The sequence below is a fragment of the Podarcis bocagei genome (genome assembly GCF_964188305.1).
Source record: "Podarcis bocagei genome assembly, chromosome: 13".
Classification (NCBI taxonomy): domain Eukaryota; kingdom Metazoa; phylum Chordata; class Lepidosauria; order Squamata; family Lacertidae; genus Podarcis; species Podarcis bocagei.
The window spans coordinates 56702359-56727916 of record NC_138138.1 but is presented as its reverse complement, the minus strand read 5'-3'; the positions used below and the strand labels follow the sequence as shown (position 1 = coordinate 56727916).

Here is a 25558-nt window from a genome sequence, read left to right as displayed (position 1 = left end):
ACCACATATGTTCGTATGTACCTATAAACTGACATCCTCTCCCAACAGAACAGGACCTCATCGGGCTTCATATCTGATAGGCGCCTCAGTGTTAAAACATCCACACGGACTACCAGCGAGTCCCACTCCCAGGGAGAAAAGATCAGTCTCTGTGGATGTTGAGTTGGCCTGTGTGATGGCCTGGGATTCGGACTCGGAGGCTGAACCGGAGGAATCCCAGCCTGCACAGGAGTCCCCGCCTCCAGGGCTGGCTGAGCTGGGGCTGGGGCCTGAGCCTGAAGGGTCCTCACCTGTGCCGGATCCTCAGGAGCAGGCACCAGGTGATTCCACTCTGGCTCCGGAAGTGATCAAGGACCCATTGCCTGCAGGTGCTCCACTCTCAGCCCCATCAGGGGAAGCGGAGGTTGCCTCTGGGTCCGGTAACCCTCCAGCCTCTCCGGAGCTGCAGAGGCTCAGGGCAGAGAGGTGGAGGGAACTAAGTTCCCGCAGGAGGAGTGCTCACCTCCAGGCCAGGTGAGTCACCAGAGGATCTGGGCCGCCCTATGCCTTGGGGCAGATAAAAGCCAGCCAGCCCCAGTCCCAGGTAGCGGGAGCAAGATTGTTGGATGCTAGTTCCTGCCTGCACCCTGTCCTGCCTTTCTGCCAGAGCTCCTGACCCCACCTGTCTCCCCGCCTTGGACCCAGCTACAGCTTTGACAGACAGCCTCCATACCGGACTGGACTCAGACCTCGCCTCTCGGTTAGCCCCCGGGACCAGCACAGCCTGTAGGAAACTGGGAGGTGGCAATGCGAAGAACCCTGAGCGCCTCCCTCAGGCTCACGATGGCCGCAACCAGCCCAGGCGCAGCCACTGGGATGGCTGTGTACATTGCAATGCTTTTTAGGATGTGTTATGTAGACCGAGGCCAAAACTGTCTCTCCCAACCTGGATCCTGACCCTCTCCTCATAGAAACGGGTCCCCACGAGTCATCTAGATCAACCCCCTGCAAGGCAGGAATCTCCTTGTTCGGTCTGTTCCTTGTGACCGGTCCCAATCCTCTTTTGTTCACATTGAACAGCAGCTGGAGGCTCCTCCCTTCAGACGACGCTCTGGTCTCCGGCTCCTCTTAGAATTGCGGAGTCAGACGGGACCCCCAAATCTAGCTCAACCCTCTGCGATGCAACCATCACAGCTCAAAAAATAAAACCCCTGACTCACACAGCCGTCCCACCCGCAGGGAAGGTTTTACTGCAACACCCATTTGGCGTCTTCCTTCAGGTTCCTGGGAGGCTTCCCACCCCAGCCTTCAGCGCTGCCTCCGAGCTCCTCCCCTCCCCTTTGGCCTTGCTGAGGGGGCGAAGGTGGGAGGCCTTGAGCAAATGATTGAGCAAAGAGGATCCTGCGGACTTGACACAACGGCTTCCCGGCCTCCTGGGCCAGAGAGCCTTTCGTAACGCACAAAGCTGGAGAAAAGCAATGCTGCCTTCCATCGCATAATAGTCACAGCCCCCTCTTTTTTTCGGTCCTTAAAACTGGTCCCAAAGCATTCGCTGTGTAAGAGTTGCAGGATTTTCTCAGCACACCTCCTCAGCGCCAGTCGAATGTACAAGGGGAGCAGGCGGGCAAGCGACGCAAACGCGTTTGTTACTAAAAAACTCTTTCCTTGCATAATAAGTTGTGCGCCCCTTTTCGGGAAAGAAAAATCAGCATTAAATATGTGAGCGTTATGCGTTTGAATAGGGTAGCCATCGGCAGCCGTCTCCTCCATGGTCCAATCTTCTTTCAAAGCCACCTGGCTGCCTCTGGCTCCTGTGGGAAGGAGTTCCGCAGATCAACTATTCAGACTTCCACTTATCGGTCTTGAATCTCCCAGTGTTCAGCTGGGTGTCCAACCAAGAGCACACACACCCCAGACTCCGCAGAAGGACGTCACAGCAGAAACAAAACGTTTTTAAGACCATGATTGGTTTTTACTAAGTCGAAAGCAAAGTTGGGGATGGGGACGGCGGAACCGTCACTGGCCACACGGCCACAACCCAGGCGGCAGTTCGGTTGCAGGGAGGGAAAGGGAACGTCCCACCGGCGGCCCCCGGCCCAGAACTCCCCCCTCCCCTGGCAATAAATAATTTTAAATGCATTTTAACCCCCCAAAAAACACAGCGTTCTCCACCATCTGCCCACAGTGCACCAGGAGGGGAGAAATCCTGCCTCATGCTTGGCTAGATGTGTGTGTGTGAGAGAGAGAGAGATGGGGAGAGCAGGCCTAGACACACTCTGAAAAAATGAATTTTTTAGGGGTGGGGCGAGGGAGAAGGCAGGCACCCCCTCCCTCCCCACAGGTAAGGGGCTCTCGGAAGGTGCGCTCATGGCACTTGAGAAAGGGGAGCTCCAGGAGTCGAGGGGGGGTCTCTCCTTCGCTCCCCCAAACTCAGGCACTGAGGAAGAACTGCTTGTAGAACTTGTTCATCTGTTCGAGGAAGATGAAGGTGAGGACTGTGTGGGGCCCCAGGCGGGCGTAGTAGGGGGTGAAGCCTTTCCACAGGCTGAAGAAGCCCTCGTAGCGGATCACTTTCACCAGCACGTCCTGCAAGGCAAAGGGAGGCGGGGTCAGGGGCAGCGATGGTGCAGTGGTTAGAGCTAGGGCCGCGGCGCAAAGGAAACTCACTGGGGGGGAGCTTGAGGGCCGGGGAATCACTCTCTTCGCCTGGCCCACCTCGCAGGGTGGTGGTTGTTTTTGAGATTAAATGAGGTGGGGAGAGGCGGTATTTGACTCCTACTAAGTTAGCAAAGGGACGCAGGTGGCGCTGTGGGTTAAACCACAGAGCCTAGGACTTGCTGATCAGAAGGTTGGCGGTTCGAATCCCCGTGATGGGGTGAGCTCCCGTTGCTCAGTCCCTGCTCCTGCCAACCTAGCAGTTTGAAACCACGTCAAAGTGCAAGTAGATAAATAGGTACCGCTCCGGCGGAAAGGTAAACGGCATTTCCGTGCGCTGCTCTGGTTCACCAGAAGCGGCTTTGTCATGCTGGCCACATGACCCAGAAGCTGAACGCCGGCTCCCTCGGCCAGTAAAGCGAGATGAGTGCCGCAACCCCAGAGTCATCCGTGACTAGACCTAATGGTCAGGGGTCCCTTTACCTTTACCTAAGTTAGCAAAAATGTATAGGAGAAGTTCAAATATCTGCTGGAAACGTAAAGAAAAAGAAGGTACCTTTTTATCGTATGTGGTGGAACTGTAACATAACAAAAGCTTTCTGGCAGATGATGTATAATGAAATGAAGAAAATGTTTAAAATAACTTTTGTTAAAAAACCAGAAGCTTTTCTATTAAAAATTTGTAGGTACCGACACCCCAGAGGATCAGAAAAGACTTTTTATGTATGGAACAAAAGCAGCACGGATGCTACTAGCCCAGAGATGGAAAGAAGGCAAAGTATCTACCAGAGAGTAATGGCAAATAAAGCTGTTGGACTATGCCGAAATGGCAAAACTGACCGGAAAGCTCAGGAACCAAGAGGACAAAAACTTTAAAAAAGAATGGGGGGAAATTGTAATTTATTTAGGAGAGCACTGCAAGCAGATGAAAACATTAGCAGGGTTTTAATGTCACTTATAATGCAACAAACAAGATGTCTAATATGGATGGATACGAAATATAGATTATGGGATAATATGCAGTTGTCAATGTTGACAATAGGACCCACGGAGGGAGGGAAGTCTTGAGATTCAGAGTAATCTCTATATATGGATAGGCATCTCGATTGTTATAAGTTTATATTTGTAAAATCAAATAGAAATGATTTCAAAAAACAAAAAAATGAATGTGGGGAGAGCCAGGCAAGGAGGCCTCCCTTGTACCCCATGGGAGAAAAAGGCGGGGTGCAAATGTGACAAGAAGGAAGAGGATGGTGGAAGAGGCAGGAACCCGAAGGATAAGCTGGGGTTGGACTGGATGACCTCTGGAAGTAAGAAGAGGGTGGTGTAAAGAGAGGCAAGATGAAGGAGTCTTAAGGTTGTTTGGGAAGGAATCAGGGAAGAAGATGGGGACTGAGAGAGCTGGGGCAAGGCAACTGACCCACTAGGAAGAGTCGCTCGGCTCCCCAGGACTGAGCTGTTTAGCTTCTTTCCATAAAGAGAATTTCACCAGCCCTCTGCGATTTATTGCTTTATTGCTGGCAGTGGGGAGGTGGGTGTCTGGTGGGCAGATATAACAGTGGGAGGGCAGGGGAGGCCGGAGGGGGTCACCAGCCCCCGCGCAAACCTAGCTCTCCAAGAAGGGAAAGAGCGGCCAGCCGCTTGGACTTTGGCCGCTTCTCTCCTCCGGCAAAACAAGACGCATCGGAAGCCGACGGGGCAAAGTCCTGGCGAAGAGAGGTCTGTTTTGTGCCTACCAAGCAGCCCTCTCCAAATCAGCTGTGGCGAGAAGCAAAACGCCTCTCCAAGGGCAAGAGAAGGGAGGCCGGCACTGGCCCCCACGACTGGTGGAGCAGTAAAGAACATAAGCAAAACCCTGCAGGATCCGACCATTGGTCCACCCAGCCCAGCGTCTGGTTCCCACTGTGGCTGACGAGATGCCCCCAAGGGAAATCCAGAACCAGGACCCAAGCGGAGGAGCAACCCTCTCCCCTCCTGCCTACAGACTGTCTGGCCAGAGTGTTGCATGCTCTGGTTATCTCCCGCTTGGACTACTGCCATGCGCTCTACGTGGGGCTACCTTTGAAGGTGACCTGGAAACTACAACTAATCCAGAATGCGGCAGCCAGACTGGTGACTGGGAGACCACATAACACCGGTCCTGAAAGACCTACATTGGCTCCCAGGACGTTTCTGAGCACAATTCAAAGCGTTGGTGCTGACCTTGAAAGCCCTAAATGGCCTCGGTCCTGTATCCCTGAAGGAGCGTCTCCATCCCGGACACGGAGGTCCAGCTCCGAGGGCCTTCTGGCGGTTCCCTCCCTGCAAGAAGCCAAGTTACAGGGAACCAGGCAGAGGGCCTTCTCGGTGGTGGCACCCACCGTATGGAACGCCCTCCCACCAGATGTCAAGGAAATAAACACCTACCTGACATTTAGAAGACAGCTGAAGGCAGCCCAGTTTAGGGAAGCTTTTAATGTTTGATGTTTTATTGTGTGGCTGGGGAAACCTAGCCAGATGGGTGGGGTATGTATGTAAAGGTCATGTGGCCAGCATGACCAAGCCGCTTCTGGCAAACCAGAGCAGCGCACGGAAACGCCGTTTACCTTCCCGCCGGAGTGGTACCTGTTTATCTACTTGCACTTCGTGCTTTCGAACTGCTAGGTTGGCAGGAGCAGGGACCGACCAACGGGAGCTCACCCTGTCATTGCGGGGATTCGAACCGCCGACCTTCTGATCGGCGAGCCCTAGGCTCTGTGGTTTAACCCACAGCGCCACCCACGTCCCTTGGGTATGTATAAATAAATAATTATTATTTCCAGCAAATGGCGATCAGAAACATTGCTGGCTCCAGCTGTGACGGGAGAGCAAGGGTTAGGAGCTCTCCGTGTTTTTCTACCCAGGGGCACAAGCGAGGGAGGGATAGAGGACAGCTCCTCTTGCTCTGCATACCGTGGGCTCTGTGATCCGTCTCCAGAGCCCTTGGCTGGGAGGGCAATGTCCTCCTCCGAAGGGAGAGGGGCCAGGGGTCCAAAGTCCTCCACCCCCTTCCAGGAGAGAAGGAGCAGAAAGCAGCTTCCCCCTGCCAGCCAGGGAGAGAGGTGGCCCTTTGAGCTGCAGGCCCTGGGCTTGGCTCTGGTGTGGGGCATGAGGCAAGCTGTGGGGTGAGAGTGTGAACCCAGCCTCCCCTCTTCCCCAACAACCGCAAGGCATCCTGAGCAGCCCACTCCAGCTGCTGCTGATAATAATAATAATAATAATAATAATAATAATAATAATAATAATAATAATAATAATAATAATAATAATTTATTTATACCCCACCCATCTGGCTGGGCTTCCCCAGCCACTCTGGGCGGCTTCCAAAAAAATATTAAAATACTGTAATACATCAAATATTAAAAACTTCGCTGAACAGGGCTGCCTTAAGATGTCTTCTGAATGTTTATCTCTTTGACATCTGCTGGGAGGGCGTTCCACAGGGCGGGCGCCACTACCGAGAAGGCCCTCTGCCTGGTTCCCTGTAACTTGGCTTCTCGCAGGGAGGGAACCGCCAGAAGGCCCTCGGAGCTGGACCTCAGTGTCTGGGCAGAACGATGGGGGTGGAGACGCTCCTTCAGGTCTACTGGGCCTTTGAGGCCGTTTAGGGCTTTCAAGGTCAGCACCAACCCTTTGAATTGTGCTCGGGAACGTACTGGGAACCAATGCAGATCTCTCAGGACCGGTGTTATGTGGTCCCGGTGGCCGCTCCCAGTCACCAGTCTAGCTGCCACATTCTGGATTAGTTGTAGTTTCCGGGTCACCTTCAAAGGTAGCCCCACATAGAGCGCATTGCAGTAGTCCAAGCGGGAGATAACCAGAGCATGCGCCACTCTGGCCAGACAGTCTGCGGGCAGGGAGGGTCTCAGCCTACATACCAGATGGAGCTGGTAGACAGCCGCCCTGGACACAGAATTGACCTGCGCCTCCATGGACAGCGATGAGTCCAAAATGACTCCCAGCCTGCGCACCTGGTCCTTCAGGGGCACGGTTACCCCATTCAGGACCAGGGAATCCTCCACACCTGCCCGCCTCCTGTCCCCCCAAAACAGTACTTCTGTCTTGTCAGGATTCAACCTCAATCTGTTAGCCGCCATCCATCCTCCAACCGCCTCCAGACGGCTCTGCTGAGCAGTTGCCCGCTGCCAAACTGACGTTGCGCATCCTTGAGGACTATAAACCTCTTTCCCCCCAATGCCAAACCTCATGGGGGCTTCCGTGCTTCCCTGACTGGGGTGGGGAAGAGAGGCAGGACCCCCCCAAAAGAGCCCGGCCCACACTCACCAGCCCATTCCGGTACTCTGGCTTCCCATCAATCATCCGCATGTTCTGGATCCTGGAGGGGGAAATGCAAAAAAAAAGGGGGGGGTGAGATGTGACCCTCTGCTGCTGAAGCCGCTTCCAGCCAGTGCGGTACAGTTGTGGGAGTGTTGGACTAGGAGCTGGGAGAGGCTAGGGTTCGAGTCATCCACTCAGGCATGGAGCTCGCTTGGGTAAGACCTTGGGGGCCAGCCACTGAGGTCCCTCAGCCTGACCTACCGCACAAGGTTGTTGTGGGGATTAAACGAGGAATCAGCTTGAGCTCCTTGGAGGAAAAGGCGGTTTAAAGGCCATAAATAAATCAGGAACAAATTGGCTATTTGGCACCTGCCTCGTGCAATATTTCTCTTCCTGCTTTTTGTCTCCCTACCCTGTACCTGATCGTGCTCAATTGTTCCGTTCTGCTTGTTACGCATTTAATAAGGTCCACAAATGACAACATTTTGGAGGTCTCAAGTCGCAAGGTGGTGAGATTGGTCTCAACTAGGGCCAGGGCCTTTTTGGCACTGGCCCTGACGTGGTGGAACGCTCTGTCACAAGAGACCAGGGCCCTGTGGGACTTGACATCTTTCCGCAGGGCCTGCAAGAGGGAGCTGTTCCGCCTGGCCTTCAGTTTGGACTCGGTCTGACCCTTATGTTTCCCTCCCCTTATGGTTCTGATCTATGGGCTGCTTTTAAAATGAGGCTGCATTTTAAAGTGCATTTTAACCTGTATTCTAAATTGGTGTGTTTTTTTCCCCTATTATGTTTTTACTGTAATTTTACTGGTGTTAGCCGCCCTGAGCCTGGCTTTGGGCAGGGAGGGCAGGGTATAATAATAATAATAATAAATAAATAATAATAATAATAATAATAATAATAATAATAATAATAATAATAATAATAATATTTTACAAACAAGAGGGCCAATCCCAGGCTGCCCTCTCCCTCTCCCTCCCTGACCTCACCCCCACCCCCAAAGGCTGCTCTTCATTCCTCCCCCAGCCCCCAGCAGACCCAAGACCCACTTCCTTGTCTCCCTGACCTGGTCTTGGCAATATCCACCGGCATGGAGGCTGCAGTCGTCACCAAACCACTGATCATGCTGGCACAGAAGTGGCACAAGATGTTGTCCCGGAAGTAACCTGCGGACGAAGCAGAGGAAGTTTCGACTCCTGCTGCTGCCGCCATCGCCTCTGGGACCCCTGAACCCCCCTTCCCCTCTGGGAGCCCTCAAGCCCTACAGGAAAGAGGGCGGCAGAGCTTGCAGGGGCCTGGCTGGGCCGGGAGAGGACGGAGACCCCTCCAGGCCTTCCTCACCCCTCTGCCCCCAACTGGGACGCCACTTACCCGAATCAAGGAGGAACTGCTTGGACTGGGAGTAGGAGGCCAGCTGGGCTGCGTTGACGACGACGGCTCTGGCCATGGTGGGGACACAGCCCTATGGGATGGAGGAGAAAAGCCATTAGGGGCTGGGGGGGCATCGGAAGCTCCCCTCAAGGTAGGGAGAGGGGCTCTCGCCTTGCGGCGAAGGAGCAGCTGCTCAGATCAGCGGCCAGGAAGGGCAGACCAGCCAGACCACTGGGTCCGACTACATTTGTGCTGTCTACACCGACCAGCCGGGACACAGGTGGCGCTGTGGGTTAAACCACAGAGCCTAGAACTTGCTGATCAGAAGGTCGGCAGTTCAAATCCCACAACGGGGTGAGCTCCCGTTGCTCGATCCCTGCTTCTGCCAACCTAGCAGTTCGAAAGCCCATCAAAGTGCAAGTAGATAAATAGGTACCACTCCAGTGGGAAGGTAAATGGCGTTTCTGTGCGCTGCTCTGGTTCGCCAGAAGCGGCTTAGTCCTGCTGGCCACATGACCCGGAAGCTGTATGCCGGCTCCCTCGGCCACTAAAGCGAGATGAGCGCCACAACCCCAGAGTCGGCCACGACTGGACCTAATGGTCAGGGGTCCCTTTACCTTTTTACACTGATCAGCAGCAGCAGAGGCTCTCCAGGGTTTCAGGGAATAAACATCTCTGTCAGCAGGGGCCATTAAGAGATTGAACCCGGAGCCGGCTGAGCTGTGGCTCTTCCCCTCCTGGGTTGGAAGCCCCAAGAAGGGGCGAAAGGTGGAGGCTGGGTGGCTGAGGCCAGGCTTGTGTCCAGGGCCAGGCCAGGGAACCCAGAACGGAGTCGAAGGTGCCGCAGGACCCTCTTCAATGGTTTATCTTTTTGCAGAGACTAGCCTGGTTGCAGCAACCTCAAACCCACCCAGACCCCCAGAGCTGCTCTCTTAAAATGGACGCTGGAGATCAGCGGGAGGAAAGCCCTTGCCCTGGCAGAGGCACAAAACACAGATCTGTGTGTTGGGGCGAGGAGACCACCGGCTGCCTTAGCAGAGCCCAGAATTAAGGCGAGAGCGAGGTGTTTTTCCAGGCCTGACAGGGAGATCCGCCCCTTCTTATTTCGCCCCCAAGTAAGTTTAAATAAGGGCACATAGCTAAGGGAGAAAGACACTTGGAAAACGCAATGGGGGAGACGAGAGGAGGAGAGGCAGCAAGAACAGACCCCATCCAATACAGTGGAACCTCAGAAGTCGAACATAATCCGTTCCAGAAGGACCTTTGACTTCCGAAACCTTCGAATTCCGAGGCTTCTTTGGCAGCTAGGCTTTTTGCAGAACAGAAGCCGTGTTGGACGTTTGGGTTCTGAGGAACGTTCAAAAACCGGAACATTTGCTTCCAGGTTTTCAATGTTCAGGAGCCGAAACGTTCGGGGACGGAGCAGTTCAAGAACAGAAGTCTCCCTGTACCTGGCCAAGGCAGGTGAGAAAGGGAAGTGGCATTTCAAGAGTCATTTGCCCTTAATACAGAAAGCAGGAAGGGTTTTCTTTCCATTCCATTATCGGCATCAGATAGCCAGGCAAAAAGATGAATTTTCAAGCTCGCCTCTGTGCGTACTCGCAAATGAACGAGAGCTCAAGAGCCCATTTCCTCCGCTGTAATAAACTCATTAAATTGCAGAAGAGGCCCAAACCTCCTTGTTGGGTGAAACTTGAGCAATCGCGAGGGCAGAGTCGAAACCTTTCCCTGAGCCCACCCTCTTTCTAAAGGGCCGTACCCTCCAGAGCGTGGGAACCCCCTCCTCGCGGGTTATCCGCAGAAGCGCGTTGAAGACGTTTGTGTAGCCCCTCCTTTGGTCAGGAGGCAACCTGGAACAGAGGAAAGAAGAAGGAGGAAGAGAGAAGATGTGAGAAAGAGAGAGAAACAGGCCCAGATCTTCCCAAACAGAACCAGCCTGCATTTTTGGCATTCCTTTATCACATGCACGGCGGAGGAGCCTCCATTTCCAAGACAAGCCGGCCAAATCCGGGACCGGACTCGATCCTCAGATAACATTCTTTGCTTGGAAACAGCTGGACTGTTTCCAGCTTTCTTAGGGCAAACTCCTTGAAATCGGCACAGGGACCCATAACACTCTTCAAATGTCAAAAGTGTTTTCTTCCTAATTGCTGGAGGGACTGCAGAAAACTCGGCATGTTAGTGGCAGGGAAGTAAGTTGCTGCAAGGTTTCGGGGACATGGTTTCAAGAGACACGATAAAAATTACTAAAGAAGCTACGGCTTGCTACCCAAAATTAAAGTTGCTGAGTATTTTCGGTGATACCGATGTGGATATATTGTCCAAAGAATTGGTCTCCTGTATGATCTTGACATCACAAATAATAGTTGCAACTCAAAGGGAAACAGCCCCAAATCTTACACTGGAAGCTTGGTGCTATAAAGAAATTTACAGATAAAGATACAAGGATCAAAACTTCCAGACACTTGCAATATGATTTGGCATTCTTTTAGGACCTAAAGAGCGAAACCATCGTCAGAACCCTGGCACGTGTCTCTGGAGCAAGACTGGATGGGAGAACGCCAACAGTCTTTACTCGGACTCTGGTTATTTCAACCCTGAACTCATTCTGCCTGCCAGTCTTCTGTGTTTGTTTCTTATCTTTCAATGTTCTAACCGTTCTCTCTTGTTTTATGTACGAAATAAAAATTACCGTATTTTTAGCTCTAGAGGACGCACCAGACCATAGGAGGGGGAGAACAGGGAAAATAATAATTCTCCCACTCTCTGCTCAGCGCCCCTTCAGCGAAGCAGCAGGAAAAACGGAGCCCCTTCCATTTCTCCTCCCGCTTCGCTGAAGGGGCGCTGCACAGAAAGGGAAAACTGTGCAGCACCTCTCCAGCGAAGAGAAGCCTGGAGAGCAAGAGGGATGGGTGTTCACCGACCCCTCTCACTCTCCAGGCTTCAGGCGGCTATCCGCAAGCCTTCGGGGCGCAGCGGGAACTCCTGCTGCGCTCCGAAGGCTTGCGGATAGCTGCCTGAAGCCCCTGGAGCGCAGCGGGCGTTCCCTGAGCTCCGGGGGCTTCAGGCAGCTTCAGTGAAAGCAACGCTTAGCCTCTGGAGCGTGGAGGGAGCGCTCCCTCTGCGCTTTGGAGGCTTCGTGTTGCTATTGCTGAAGCCAAGGAGCCTGCATTCGCTCCATAAGATGCACACACATTTCCCCTTAATTTTTGAAGGGGGAAAAGTGCGTCTTATAGAGTAAAAAATACGGTATCTGCCCAAACAGAAAAGAGAACCGGTCTGCATTTCACCGCCAGCACAAGGCCCCCTGCCAATGCACCAAGGGGTCTCCCCTACCCACCTGCCGTCGGCCGTCATGCGGATGAGCGCCACCTCGGCAGGCGTGCCCACAAAGGCCCCAATGGCGCCCGCCGTCATCCCGATCACGGCCTTCATGAAGAAGTTGGGGGGCGTCCCGTCGGAGGAGGTGAGCTTCTCAAAGAGGATGGTGTAGATGCCCAGGCGAGTGGTGGTGTAGGTGGCCTGGCGCAGGAGGCCGGCGGACAGCCTGCCAAGAGAGAGGGGAGCACGGGGGGAACCCCCAGACTGAGAACCAGAGGAGCCCCTCCTGCCACCCACAGCCGCCCCCGCCTCTCGCTGGCACTGAAGGGGTTTGCGGCTGCAGTGCTTCGATTCTTCCAGGCTGCGCATTTTGAGCCGTGTTCATGCTCCAGGGTCAACTTGAACAAATAATAATGGTGATAGCAATTTTAGTGTTTATATGCTGCTCATCTGAAGGGGTTGCCCCACTCTGGGCGGTTATTAAAAACGATATAAAACCTCAAACATTAAAAACTACCCTGTAAAGGGCTGCCTTCGGGTGTCTTCTAAATGTCATAGTTTATCTGTTTGACGTCTGACGGGAGGGCATTCCGCCGGGGGGGGGGTGCAGCAACTGAGGAGGTTGTGGGGCTACGCACCACCCAAATAAACAGGGGGGTTGGCAGCTCAGCCCCCAAGTGGAAACCAGGCCCTCAATACATCCTGCCAGGGACAGCCCTTAAACGTCTCTTCCTTCTGCCCCCACAGAGGAGAGGGAGGGAGGACGGAAGGAAGGAAGAAAGGAAGGAAGTAAGGAAAGGGGAAGGGAAGGAAGGGAAAGGGGAAGGGGAAGGAAGGAAAGAAGGGAGGAAGGAAAGAAGGAAGGAAGGAAGGGGAAGGGAAGAAGGAAGGGAAGGGAAGGGAAGGGAAGGGAAGGGAAGGGAGGGGAGGGGAGGGAGGAAGGAAGGAAGGAAAGAAGGAAGGAAGGGAGGGAGGGAGGAAGGAAGGGGAGGGGAGGGGAAGGGGAGGAAGGATGGATGGATGGAATGAAGGAAGGAAGGGGAGGGAGGGAGGAAGGAAGGAAGGGAAGGAAAGGAAAAGAGGAAGAAGGGAAGGGAAGGAAAGGGAAGGGAAGGGAAGGGAAGGGAAGGGAAGGGAAGGGAAGGAAGGGAAGAAAGGGGCTAGTGGTATATAAACTGAATAAACAATAATAAAAATCACCTGTTCTGCAGCCAAGTGCCCCTGCCATACTCCTCTCTCTCTCTCTCTCTCTCACACACACACACACACCCCAGGCCCCTGCTCCCCTTGGGGAAACTTACCCGGTGTAGATGCCCCGCACGCCCTCCTTGCGGAGGATGCTCCCCACGGCGTGGAAGCTGGTCTTGTACTCCTTCGTCTTGGCTCCTTCGCCGCTCAGCTGCATCCGGTTCTTCACCAGGTCCAGGGGCTGCACAAAGACAGTGGCCGCCATGCTGGGGGGGGGCAGAGAGAGGGGGCAAGAGGTCACTTGAGGGCTGGGGGAGAACAGGGAGAAGCAGCAGAATGGGCTGGAGAGGGAGGACCCCCTCCTGCAACCCCCACCCAGATTTCTCCGATTACGGTCCTATACATTTTGAGGATGGCCAACGGAGTTTCCCCCTGGAATGAAGTTCCTTCTTTTCCCTTCCTCGCTTGCCAGACACTCTAACCTGCTCCTCTAAGCTGCTTCCTTCCTACACTCCAAGAAGCTGGACTCAGGAGGAGTCACCGATCGCTCTCTCCACCTCCATGAACTTGTCTCATCCTCCTTTAAAGCCGTCCCTGCCTCCTGCAGCAGAGAGTTCCGCCATTTCACGATCAGTTAGAAGGACTTTCTGTTCTCTGCCCTGAATCTCCAAACGCTCAGCTTCGCTGGATGCCCACCAGTGGCTGTGTTGCGAGAGAGGAAGAAAACTTTTCCTCCAAGCCACGTGTTATTTCTTAAAGTCCTACGGTGTAGCCTCTCGCTCGACGTTGCTGTAAGATTTCTAAGGTCTCAAATATAGAATAAACGTTCAAGGCAAGCACGTATGTAAGTATATAAACCACGTGTCTGAAATAGTACAGGGGAGCAGTCCTGAGGCCATTTTGACTCTCCCAAATTGACCTCAAATATTTCTCTGCAAGGAGGAAGGAAATGGGAAAAAGCTTTCCAATTGCCTTTGGACTGTAGGGGCTTATACCTCCCTACAAATACATCTGGCAAGTAAGTTCGGTTTACGAACTTAATCCGTTTCGGAAGTCCGTTCTTAAACTGAAACCGTTCTTAAACCAAGGCGCCCTTTCCCTAATGAGGCCTCCGGCCGCCGGTGCCCTTCCACCATTCGGATTCCGTTTTTAGAATGAACTGAAAAAGGTATTTAAGTATACCTTCTTGAAGAAACCAGAGGCCTTCCTCCTGGGCATGGTCGGCCAATTGGTGCCAAAGAAGGACAGAACTTTTTTCATGTATGCCACAACAGCAGCAAGAATACTCATTGCAAAGTATTGGAAGACACAAGATTTACCCACTCTGGAAGAATGGCAGATGAAGGTGATCGACTACATGGAATTGGCAGAAATGACTGGCAGAATCCGAGACCAGGGAGAAGAGTCGGTGAAAGAAGACTGGAAGAAATTCAAAGAATATTTACAGAAACATTGTAAAATTAATGAATGTTAGAAGGATGTTGGATAGAAACTAAGCGGTTTCCAGCTGTAATGCTTTAAGAGATATGGAAAAAAAAAAGGTTTTCACAAATGGGTAAAAGTTTAATGGTAAGGATTTGCTGAACTAACAAATCGAACTGGAATACAAAGAAGGGAGGTATGAGGAGGTCCGAGGAAATAAGTGTATGGAAGTTATGTTATTGAAAATTAATGTGTGTTTTTAACTGTTTTTTATTTTGTATGTTTATTTTTCTTTTTTCTTGTTATATCTTAAAAACTTTTAATAAATATCTTAAAAAAAAAAAGGATTCCGTTTTTAGGTCGAGATAAAGTTAGCAAACTGGGGCACTGCTTCCGGTTTTGCGGAGTTCTTAAACCGAATCGTTCTTAAAAAAGGCTGTTCTTAAACCGAGATACCACCGTATCTGTTAAGTTGAGAAAACTCTCAATATGTGTAAGAGATTTACCATCTCAAAGGAATGGCCAGGCTACCCAGAAAATGCAATCAAGTTAGGCATAATCAGGGACGCGGGTGGCGCTGGGGGTTAAACCACAAAGCCTAGGGCTTGCTGATCAGAAGGTTGGTGGTTCGAATCCCCGCGACAGGGTGAGCTCCCGTTGCTCGGCCCCTGCTCCTGCCAACCTAGCAGTTCGAAAGCACAAAAGTGCAAGTAGATAAAGAGGTACCACTCCGGCGGGAAGGGAAACGGCGTTTCTGTGCGCTGCTCTGGTTCGCCAGAAGCAGCTTAGTCCTGCTGGCCACATGACCCGGAAGCTGTATGCCGGCTCCCTTGGCCAATAAAGCGAGATGAGCACCGCAAGCCCAGAGTCGGCCACGACTGGACCTAATGGTCAGGGGTCCCTTTACCTTTAAGGCATAATCAGGTATCCTGGCAGACAGGAGAGAAGCAACACTTTCAAATTTCTGCTGGAGACTGCCTCCTTCTGCAATGTATGTTTGGGGGGTGGTCTTGGGCTCCAGGGTGGGCAATTTCAAAAGTCTCTATAGGGGCTTGCGCACCATTGTCTCTCTGACCTCCTTGCAAGCAGAGGAGGGAACTCTGTTGCAACAGAAAAATCAAGATCTGCCTTGCTTTCTCTGGATCTTGCCTCCATCCATTCATCTCTGACCGATCATGGACTTAGAGGACTCAGTCCCTTGGGGAGCTGAGCAGCAAAAGCCAAACCCCCTATTTTTTCTATAGCAACTTTTCTCCCAAACAAAGCAGCCGTTCCTCGTAAGGGAGCCACCCCTCTCTGCAGAGCGCACAGGAAATATTTGCCTTGTCCTACTCAGGATTCAGTGAGAGCTGGACCATAAGGAAGGCTGATCGCCGAAGAATGAATGCTTTTGAATTCTGGTGCTGGAGGAGACTCTTGAGAGTCCCATGGACTGCAAGAAGATCAAACCTATCCATTCTGAAGGAAATCAGCCCTGAGTGCTCACTGGAAGGACAGATCCTGAAGCTGAGGCTCCAAGACTTTGGCCACCTCATGAGAAGAGAAGACTCCCTGGAAAAGACCCTGATGTTGGGAAAGATGGAGGGCGCAAGGAGAAGGGGAGGACGGAGGACGAGATGGTGGGACAGTGTTCTCGAAGCTACCAGCATGAGTTTGACCAAACTGCGGGAGGCAGTGGAAGACAGGAGGGCCTGGCATGCTCTGGTCCAGGGGGCCACGAAGAGGCAGACACGATTAAACGACTAAACAACAACAACTCAGGATTCAAATCCTGAAGCACTCCCCCTCCGTCCCACTTCAGATCCTTCCAGAAACCTAAGTAAGCCAGATTCCATCTGTGTCCCTCTCCGCAAGGCAGCCTAAATCTGCTTCACACACCCCTCAGTTACATAACAGGCTTTATTCAGGGAGGGTGGCAAGGAAAGCACCCCAGGAGCCAGAGGAGACCATTCCCCAAAAAACCTTCCTCCCTAACCCTTTCCTTGCCACACCTCTTCCTCCTCTCCCCAGCTGTTCCCCCGTGAGACACCCCAATATTTGACCAGAGGGGAGCCAGAGCAGTTGGCATTCCATCGCCCCTTCCCCTGATGTGGTTTAATCCCTCACTTAAGCGGATTAGCAGTTCTGGCAGGACAAAAAGCACCACTCCAATCAGTGTAGCTCAGCCCCGGATCACTGAATCGTGGAATCATCGTCGGTTGACCGTAGAATCATCTAGTCCAGCAGTTCTCAACCTGGGGGGTCCCCAGATGTTTTGGGACTACAACTCCCATCATCCCTTGCTAGCTAGGGATGATGGGAGTCGTAGTCCAACAACATCTGGGGACCCCCAGGTTGAGAACCAGTCTAGTCCATGTCCCCCTACAATGCACGAATCGCAGCTAAAGGATCCCTGGCAGTGTAGAAGCTTAGCTCATAGGCAGAGCGTGACACTTTTAATCTCAGGGTTGTGGGTTCGAGAGGCACGTTGGGCGAAAGGATTCCTGCACAGGGTTGGAGCACACGACCCTCGTGGCCCCTTCCAACTCTGTAATTCTGTGAGCGGGTGGCCTCTCTTTGAAAACAGCCAAGGAGCGCCCACCACCTTCCAAAGTCCATCCATTCCAGTATTGAACAGCTCTTGCTGCCAGAAAGGTCTTCCAGGTGTTTAGTCGGGATCTCCTTTCTCGTAACTCGAAGCTGTGGGTTCGAGTCCTACCCTCCGGAGCAGGAGAAAACAAGCATGGGGCAGCCCTTGAGATGTTTGAAGATGGCTCTCATCTCTTCTCTTTCCTGTGTTAAACTTACCAAGCTCCTTCAACCACTCCTCACAAGGTTTGGTTTCCAGACCCTTGATTATCTTGGTCTCCCTCCTCTGCCCACCTGCCAGCTGGTCAACATCCTTCTTAAACTGTGGTGCCCAGAAATGGACACAGTATTCCAGATGTGGTCTGACCAAGTCGGAATAGAGTGGGACTGTTTCTTCCCTTGATCTGGACTCTAGACTTCTGAGGATGCAGCCTAGAATTGCATTAGCCTTTTTTGCTGCTGCGTCACGCTGCCGGCTCACGTTTAGCTTGTGGTCCACCAAGACTCCCCCCCCAACCCAAGATCCTTTTCACATGAGCTGCTGTCAAGTCAGGTGTCCCCCGTCTTAAAGGAGGTGATAGACCCCCCTCCCCAAGCCAGAGCAGCAACACCCAGCACCTAGAGCCAGCTTACTCCCCCCCCCTGTAATTGTACATATCTCACTCACGTTCCCTGTTTAAGCATTTAACCTCTCCCCATGGGGAGTTGCTGCACCAGAGAATTTGAGCTCCCCTTTTCCAGCAACCTCCTTTTGCAGCTTGGACGGCCGTCTTCCAGGGATTCTTCCGCTCTGATTCCAGCATCGCATGGGGCTGACCCTCGGAGGATGCCTTCCAGCCCTATAGATTCTATAGGACTCCTTGCTTAGCCAGCCTCATCCGCTCTTGCACCGTGACCCGAGTCCCTGCGACTTCCCTTGGTCTGGACCCTAGACTTCTGAGGACGCCGCCTAGAACAGCGTTCGCCTTTTTTGCTGCCGCAGCACACAGTGGTCTCAGCTTGTGACCCCCTAAGACCTCCCCCTTGGCTCTTTCCCTATGTGCTGCTGCTGCCATCCCATAGTTGTGCACCTGCTTCTTCCTGCCTCAGTGCGGACCCCCAAGCAGATCCTTTCTCTTCATTGTGGTGCCAGTTGCCTGGAGGGTCACAGGATGGGAGAAGGGGTGCCTTTGGGGCTGGGGGAGCCCCCATTTCCCATGAGCCTTTGCGGCAGATTAAAAAAACACACCTGTTTCCCTCCCAGGTGCCTCGTACTACAACTCCCAGCAGGTGGGAACTGTAGTACAAGGTGCCTGCAGGGCCCCAGGTGGGCGGAGCCTGGGCCTTTGGATCTGGGATGGGGGGGAGAGAAGAGACCCCCATTTCCCGTGAGCCTTTGCGGCATATTAAAAAAACCCACTTGTCTCCCTCCCAGGTGCCTCGTACTACAACTCCCAGCAGGTGGGAACTGTAGTACGAGGTGCCTGCAGGGCCCCAGGTGGGCGGGGCCTGGGCCTTTGGGTCTGGGGGGTCGAGAAGAGACCCCCCATTACCCATGAGCCCTTGCGGCCGGAGGCGGGTGCGCGCGCAGCCGGGCCTGGGGGTGGGGGGGGTTCTGGAGGCGGCTCTTACCCGGCGAGGCCCCCGAAGAGGAACTTGACGGACTTGGGCGACGTTTTGGGCTTGCCGGGTCCCGACGCCGCCATGACGGCTCCGCTCGCGCCGGGACCAAGGTGACTCCGGCGGGCCAGAGCGAGGGGAGCGCGAAGGAGCCAATGGCTGCGCGCCGAGAGGAGCTTCCGGGGCGGGACTTCCGACTCGGAAGAGGCGGAGGAGAGTGGGAGAAGGAGGCGCCTGCGCAGTAGGCCTCGCGAAGCCGCCCGGAGGGTGGGCAAAAGGAGGGCGACGCGTTGGGCCAATCGGAGCCTTCCTTGGCTCCCCGGGCGAGGAGGCCCCTGCGGGACTACAGCTCCCATCAGCTCCCGCGGCAGGCGCGCAGGCGCAGCTCGGAAAATGTGCTGCTAACTTGGGCTGAGCCGGGTAAATGAATTGACCCGATTTAGTCCGTGTCAAGAATTGCGAAGGCGGCGAGGGAAACGATTGAGTCAGACAAATAATGCATTCTTTCCTAGGACACACACACACACACATATATATATAAAACATGCACACACAGTGCTTTTTTATGGGGTGCGCATACCCCTAAATATTTCTAGAATCTTTACTTTTGTCCATTTACTCTATTTATTTTTCCCAATTAAAACTATAAAATGGTGATTTTCTTAAGTAAAAATGAGAGTACCCCTAAACATTTTTTTTAAGGAAAAAAAGCACTCTCTCCCTCTCTGTGTGCGTGTATAAAATAATAATAATTTGTTCTTATTGAGTCGTTTAGTCGTGTCCGCCTCTTCGTGGCCCCCTGGACCAGAGCACGCCAGGCCCTCCTGTCTTCCACTGCCTCCCGCAGTTTGGCCAAACTCATGCTGGTAGCTTCAAGAACACTGTCCCACCATCTCGTCCTCCGTCGTCCCCTTCTCCTTGGGCCCTCCATCTTTCCCAGCATCAGGGTCTTTTCCAGGGAGTCTTCTCTTCTCATGAGGTGGCCAAAGTCTTGGAGCCGCAGCTTCAGGATCTGTCCTTCCAGTGAGCACTCAGGGCTGATTTCCTTCAGAATGGAGAGGTTGGATCTTCTTGCAGTCCATGGGACTCTCAAGAGTCCCCTCCAGCACCAGAATTCAAAAGCGTCAATTCTTCGGCGATCAGCCTTCTTTATGGTCCAGCTCTCACTTCCATACACCACTACTGGGAAAACCAGAGCTTGAACTATACGGACCTTTGTTGGGAAAGATGATGTTGGGAAAGATGGAGGGCACAAGGAGAAGGGGACGAGAGAGGACGAGATGGTGGGACAGTGTTCTCGAAGCTACCAGCATGAGTTTGACCAAACTGCAGGAGGCAGTGGAAGACAGGAGTGCCTGGCGTGCTCTGGTCCATTGGGTCACGAAGAGGCGGACACGACTAAATGACTAAACAACAAGAAATCCGTAGTTATAGCATGTGTCCACACCACCTCAGGCCTCTTCTGTTGTGCAGTTTGCTCTGCTATGTATAGTGTGCTCAAGTCTGGGAGGCCTGAGTCGCTGATTTATGTCGGAGCCAGAGGTTGATGGATCTTCGCAGCAGCACGGCTGGAAGGACATGATCCAGCTGGGGGCTAGCCAGCTGACCTTTCCACCCCAGGATGCTGACAGCTGAGGCCTCTGGAGGGCAGCTTCAAAAGGGGCCAGTGCCGGGCGCCAGGGGGCAGCCGTGGCTCAGTGGAAAGGCAAGATCAGGGGCTGTTTAGGTGTTGAGTCTCCTGGGTGACCCGCCCACCCTGTTGGATTACCCAATGGGCAGACTCAGCAGGTGCTGAGCATCACCAGAAAAGTACCACCCCCCCACGAAAAAAGAAATTAAAAAATCAGGACAGATTTGATTCGGTTTCTCCCCAATATAGTGCTTTGAAGCGGAGGTCATTTCCCCACCAGGAAATCAAGGAAGTAGCCATTTTTAATTTCCGCATGCATATAAGTTTTGCATCATTTTGGGGGGAAATAGAATGTCAGCTTGTGGTTTTGTAATGTTTTTGTTTTGCATGACCTAATACTCCTAATATTATTACAGTAATTGTATTTATATTAAGGTTACCAGATGTCCCCGTTTCCCAGGGACAATCTCCGGATTTACAAATCAGTCCCCTGACAAAATCCTATCGTTCCTATTGAAGTTTAAAATTGTCCCCAGATTCATTGAAAAAAAATCTGGTAATTGTTGCAGGAATTTATGTATAGGTTGGGGGGGGGGTTTCCCCTCCAGCAGATATCACGCACCTGCAGCCCACTACCAAAACCAGCACAATCGCTTTTGTGACTTTTGTGATTTGTCCCCACAAAACACTTCATCACAGTATTCTATTCAAAGGGCCTTTGCTGCACGATACCAGATGTAAGAATTCACTGATCAATGTATCTCTGTACTGGCTCACTGGGAAAACTTCAGAAATTCCTATAGACATGTGAGCTCAGCTCCTCAGCAGCCCCTCTGCCTGAGGGATAATCCCTAGCCTCCTGATACCCGAGTGCCAGACAGGTAGCCATTCCAGAAAGAACAAACCCAGAGGAAGACAAAAGGGTGGGATGAACTTGGCTGGGAAACAGGGAAATGTAAAGATCCTTTTTGTGCCACTTGATGGGTGTTTGGTGGAGGGCAAGGGGAACTATGGGGCAGGGTCCAGGATGCTCAGATTCCTGCCACCAGACCTTCCCTTCCATGATGTAACCATGATGTATGAGTGATGTAGTTTTTGGGGGGTGTAACATGGGGATGAGCAGCTAATAAAAGTTTGGGTTCCCTTTTGTTTGGGGCTTCCACCTTGTTGCACCTGGTGGCAGGTGGGAGTCCTGTCGTGACAGTCTTCAATCAAGACCAAGCCGACTGGCTGCTGTTTCGCTCTGGTATTCCTGGCCGGGGTCCAAGGGACCTCAGATTTCTCCGTTAACATAACCTTAATTTATATCCCACCTTTATCATCTGGGTCTCCCGCCTCTGTACCTGCTGCACCTTTGTCAATCTCCTTCTTAAACTGGGGTGCCCAGAACGTGACGTGGGACTCCACAGTGAAGCAGGATGGGCTGGGTCGATCAGCTTCACCCCAGGGTAATTGCTCTAGTTCTGCCACGACCCTCTCCGACGTCGCCTTCCTTAAAGATTAAATTAAATTATGCCCACTAAAGAGTGAGAGTCGTTCCCCACCACCATCACAAAAAAACCCCCATCCCATAATTGTTTGTGGTAAGATAAGTGGCAAGGAGAGTGTGAGTGAACACTGGGGGTGGTTGAATAATAATAATAATAATAATAATAATAATAATAATAATAATAATAATAATAATAATAATAATAATTTATACGCCACCCATCTGGCTGGGTCTCCCCAGCCACCCTGGGCATTTTCCAACTAAGTATTAAAATACAGTGGTCTGTTAAACATTAAAAGCTTCCCTAAACAGGGCTGCTTACAGATTTCTTCTAAAAGTCTGGAATATAATAAAGCCATCTAACCTCTGTGCAAACATGTAAGAACAAACACAGCCTCGTAAAATGCAAATTACGTGCAAATAAAACAAGGATAAGGGGGAATGCACAATGAAGGGATATTTTGGGGAGAGCCCCAAATGAAACGAAACAAACCACAGAATAACTCAGCCATCCTGTATATAAAATAATCAGGCAGCAATTTGCCAAGCAATGGGTTTCAACCTGTTCCTCCTGCCTGACTGCTTGTCTCTGTTCTCACCCTTCCGGGGAACTTGTGGGCGAAAGAGCCGATTTGTGTTTGTTTGTTTTTTATTTATACTTTTCAAAATTTATACATTTCATTAGCTTTACAATCAATCAAACATCTCAAAACTTGACTTCCTTCCTCCTCTTTCTGCGGTTCCTTAAATTAAATTTTTAATATCTTCTGCATATCCGAATGCATTTAACTGGTTAATTTCATTATCTACTATTATATATTCTTATGAAATTGCAGGTTATTGCAATAATCCCACTAATGTTTTTATCTGTTTGCGATTTATCTGTAAATATTCTATAAACCATTACCATTCTTTTATAAAAAGTCTGTTGTCTTTATTTCTTATTCTTCCGGTAAGTTTTGCCATTTCTGCATATTCCATATGTTTTTGTTTCCATTCTTCCTTTGCTGGGACTTCTTCTTCTTTCCCTTTTTTGGGCAAATAACAGACATAATAAATTATGTCTGTAGTCGCAGACATAAATAAATTTCTATACACTTTAGGTAGTTCTGTCCTCATAATTCCCAAGAGAAAGGCTTCTGGGTTGGTTGGTTTTTACAAACTTCATTTTTAACATATTTTCTGGTTCATTATATATCATTTCCCAGTAAGCTTAAACCTTACTACAAGACCACTACAAGACCACCTTCTTTCTCTTGACATTTCCAACATTTGTTTGATTTAGATTTACACATTTTTGCCAGTTTGTTTGGTGTTAGATAATAAGTAGATACCATCACCGATGGAAATGGAGCCACTTTGAAAGGGAAACACAGATGTGATCTGCGTTCACACATGCAGAAGACCAGCAACTTCGCATGGAAGGGATGGAGAAGCCACGAACTACCCTCCATTTTTACCACACTCTCTCAAACTTTGGGACTGTTGAAATATATACGTCAAGAGCCTTCTCCTCCTCCGTGATTTTGCCCCATCCTCTTTTAAAGCCATCCAGGCTGGTAGCCATTGCTGCGTCTTGTGGCAGGGAGTTCCGCAGTTTGCACTGCTTTGAAACCAATGAAGCTGGAGCCTCAGGGCCCTTAATCCCAGAGGGGCCCCAGAAGCGACTTCAGTTCACACTGGTTTTTGTTTTAAATTGGGGTCTAGCAGAGCCCAATTTGAGTCGCGTAACTCCAACAGATTAATCTTCTGTTGCATATATTTCAACGATCCCACAGTCTGAGAGTCAGATGTTGTCAAGGGGGCGTGTTGTGGTAAGTTGACCGTTCTGCTTCAGCAAATGTACCGTATTTTTCGCTCCATAAGATGCACTTTTTTCTTCCTAAAAAGTAAGGGGAAATGTCTGTGCTTTTTGTGGAGTGAGTGCATGGTCCCTGGAGCTGAATTGCCCAGGGGCAAAAAGCAAATGATGCTCTTTTTTTTGAAAGAGGGAATTGAGTGTTGAAACAAAGCCGCTGATCGTTTGCGATCGGGGAGAGAGATAAGAGACGCTAGAGATAAAGGAGGCTGCCTGGGAGGAGGGAGGTAAAAGCCCATGGATCCTCAGGAATTTTGCATTGGGTCACCCCAAATTCACCATCAGATCACATAGCATGTCCATGGCTACAGCCCGCACCAAAAAAACCACGCATCCACTGTTGCGTGGGGCCGCAATGGCACAAAAACGTGGTTACAAAGCACGGATCCACATGGATCCTCAGGATTTTTGCACTGGGCTACCCCAAATTCACCATCAGATCACATGAACCACAGCATGAACCACAAAAATCATACATCCACTCTTTCGTTCAGAATATTTTTTTTCTTGTTTTCCTCCTCTAAAAACTAGGTGCGTCTTATGGTCAGGTGCGTCTTGTGGAGCGAAGATACGGTGTTTCCCCACCGCCCAAACCACCACCACCACGCAGAGGTCAAGATCCTTGAGGAAGAGCAAGGAGTTCACAAAAGTACTTAAGTGGAGTCCCAAAATCGTGGGGAAAGTGGGGCGATCTGTCATGGAACAAGCTTATTGAAGAAGATGGCTGTGGTTTCCCGGACCTCGTCGGTTGCAAAGGGGGACCCATAACCACTCAGGCTTCAGGACCCCCAAAATGTAGGTCCTTTTACCTGTCCTAAATCCCCCAGCATCCAGCTTCCTGGGACGTCCACGACTTCGGCTGTGATGAGGGGGGGGGGGAGAGAAACATATTCTCTGTCCACTTTCCACATTATTTTCATTAAACCTCTATCTTGTCTCCTGTTACTCTCCTTTTCCTTTAGCCAAAAAAACCCAAATGCCTCCCACTGCTAAGATATCCATTTTGAGGCGAGGCAACCAGAACCACACAGAGTACCCCAACCTGCTTGTGCCACAGGTTTGCACAGGTTTGCACAATTCCTCGTTGCACCACAGATTGGCACAGGTTTGCACAATCCCTGGTTGTGCCAGAGATTTTTACAGGTTCGCACAATTCCTGGTTGCGCCACAGTTTTGCACAGGTTTGCACAATTCCTGGTTGCACCACAGTTTTGCACAGGTTTGCACAATTCCTGGTTGCGCCACAGTTTTGCACAGGTTCACACAATTCCTGGTTGCGCCGCAGTTTTGCACAGTTTTGCACAATCCCTAGTTGCGCCAGAGATTTGGACAGGTTCACACAATTCCTGGTTGCGCCGCAGTTTTGCACAGTTTTGCACAATCCCTGGTTGCGCCAGAGATTTGGACAGGTTTGCACAATTCCTTTCCCGGCATGCAATGTGCCTTTTCACTGGGTTGATGTTCAATGTGCAAGCCACGCATCCGTATGGGATCAGGGCCTGGAGACACCGTTGTTTTGGCCGGGGCCTTCATTCCAGGCGCAGCCACATTCCTGCCTTGCTGTTCCGGCAGCAATTCCTCCGCCCAACGCCCTCAGCATTCCTTGGCAGAGGGATCACCCCTGGCGAGAGGAGAGCAAAGGCAGGAGGACAACAGCCAGGGAAGTGGGGGGGGGAACGAGGCGGCCCCTTTGGGTCTGCCATCTCCAGGCTCTCCATCTCCCAAGTGAAGCCCCAAGAAAACCCAGGCGTCCTGGGATACCATTTCATTATTTTTTTCTAAATTTTTTCATTAATTTTAACAAGTATAACATATAAAACATACAAAAGAAAACACATTACAGTACTAAAAGAAAAGAAACCATAATATAAACATATATTCCTTCTAAAATTCATTTTAATTTCCATTGTTAACTGACTTCCTCCAATCCCCCCTAACTGAATTTCATTGTATCACCTTGTAACAATATCCTCTTTCTGGAAATAAAATTAACTCTCTCAATTTACTATCTTCTAGTCTTTTCTTGGTGATCAAAACACATAATGGTTAACGATTAATTCTTATTTTATTCCTGAGCCTATTTGATATTTTCAAGGGACTTCTAATTTTCTTATATTACAATATTTGGCTAAATAGTCTTTAAATTTCTTCCAATCTTCTCGATACTCCTCTTCTTCCAGTC

The 25558-nt window shown here is 51.1% G+C and overlaps 1 protein-coding gene across 1 annotated transcript; it reads right to left on the bottom strand.

The window, feature by feature from the left end:
- Positions 1-1929: 1929 nt before the first annotated feature.
- SLC25A11 (solute carrier family 25 member 11) lies at positions 1930-18572 on the bottom strand. The gene is made up of 8 exons (XM_081168150.1): positions 18412-18572; positions 12924-13076; positions 11642-11848; positions 10061-10151; positions 8302-8392; positions 7997-8096; positions 6937-6988; positions 1930-2565 (listed from the first exon to the last, which is right to left on the bottom strand). Exons 1-8 carry the CDS (start codon positions 18483-18485, stop codon positions 2410-2412), a joined length of 924 nt encoding a protein of 307 aa, XP_081024276.1. The 5' UTR covers positions 18486-18572; the 3' UTR covers positions 1930-2409.
- Between the last annotated feature and the right edge of the window lie 6986 nt (positions 18573-25558).

Coding starts and splice junctions, on each gene's coding strand:
- SLC25A11 (XM_081168150.1), bottom strand. CDS start 18,485: ATGGCGGCGTCGGGACCCGGCAAGCCCAAAACGTCGCCCAAGTCCGTC. Junction 11,849..12,923: donor GTGCGGGGCATCTACACCGG/GTAAGTTTCCCC, acceptor CTCTCTTGGCAG/GCTGTCCGCCGGCCTCCTGC. Junction 6,989..7,996: donor GTGGATATTGCCAAGACCAG/GTCAGGGAGACA, acceptor TTCCCCCTCCAG/GATCCAGAACATGCGGATGA.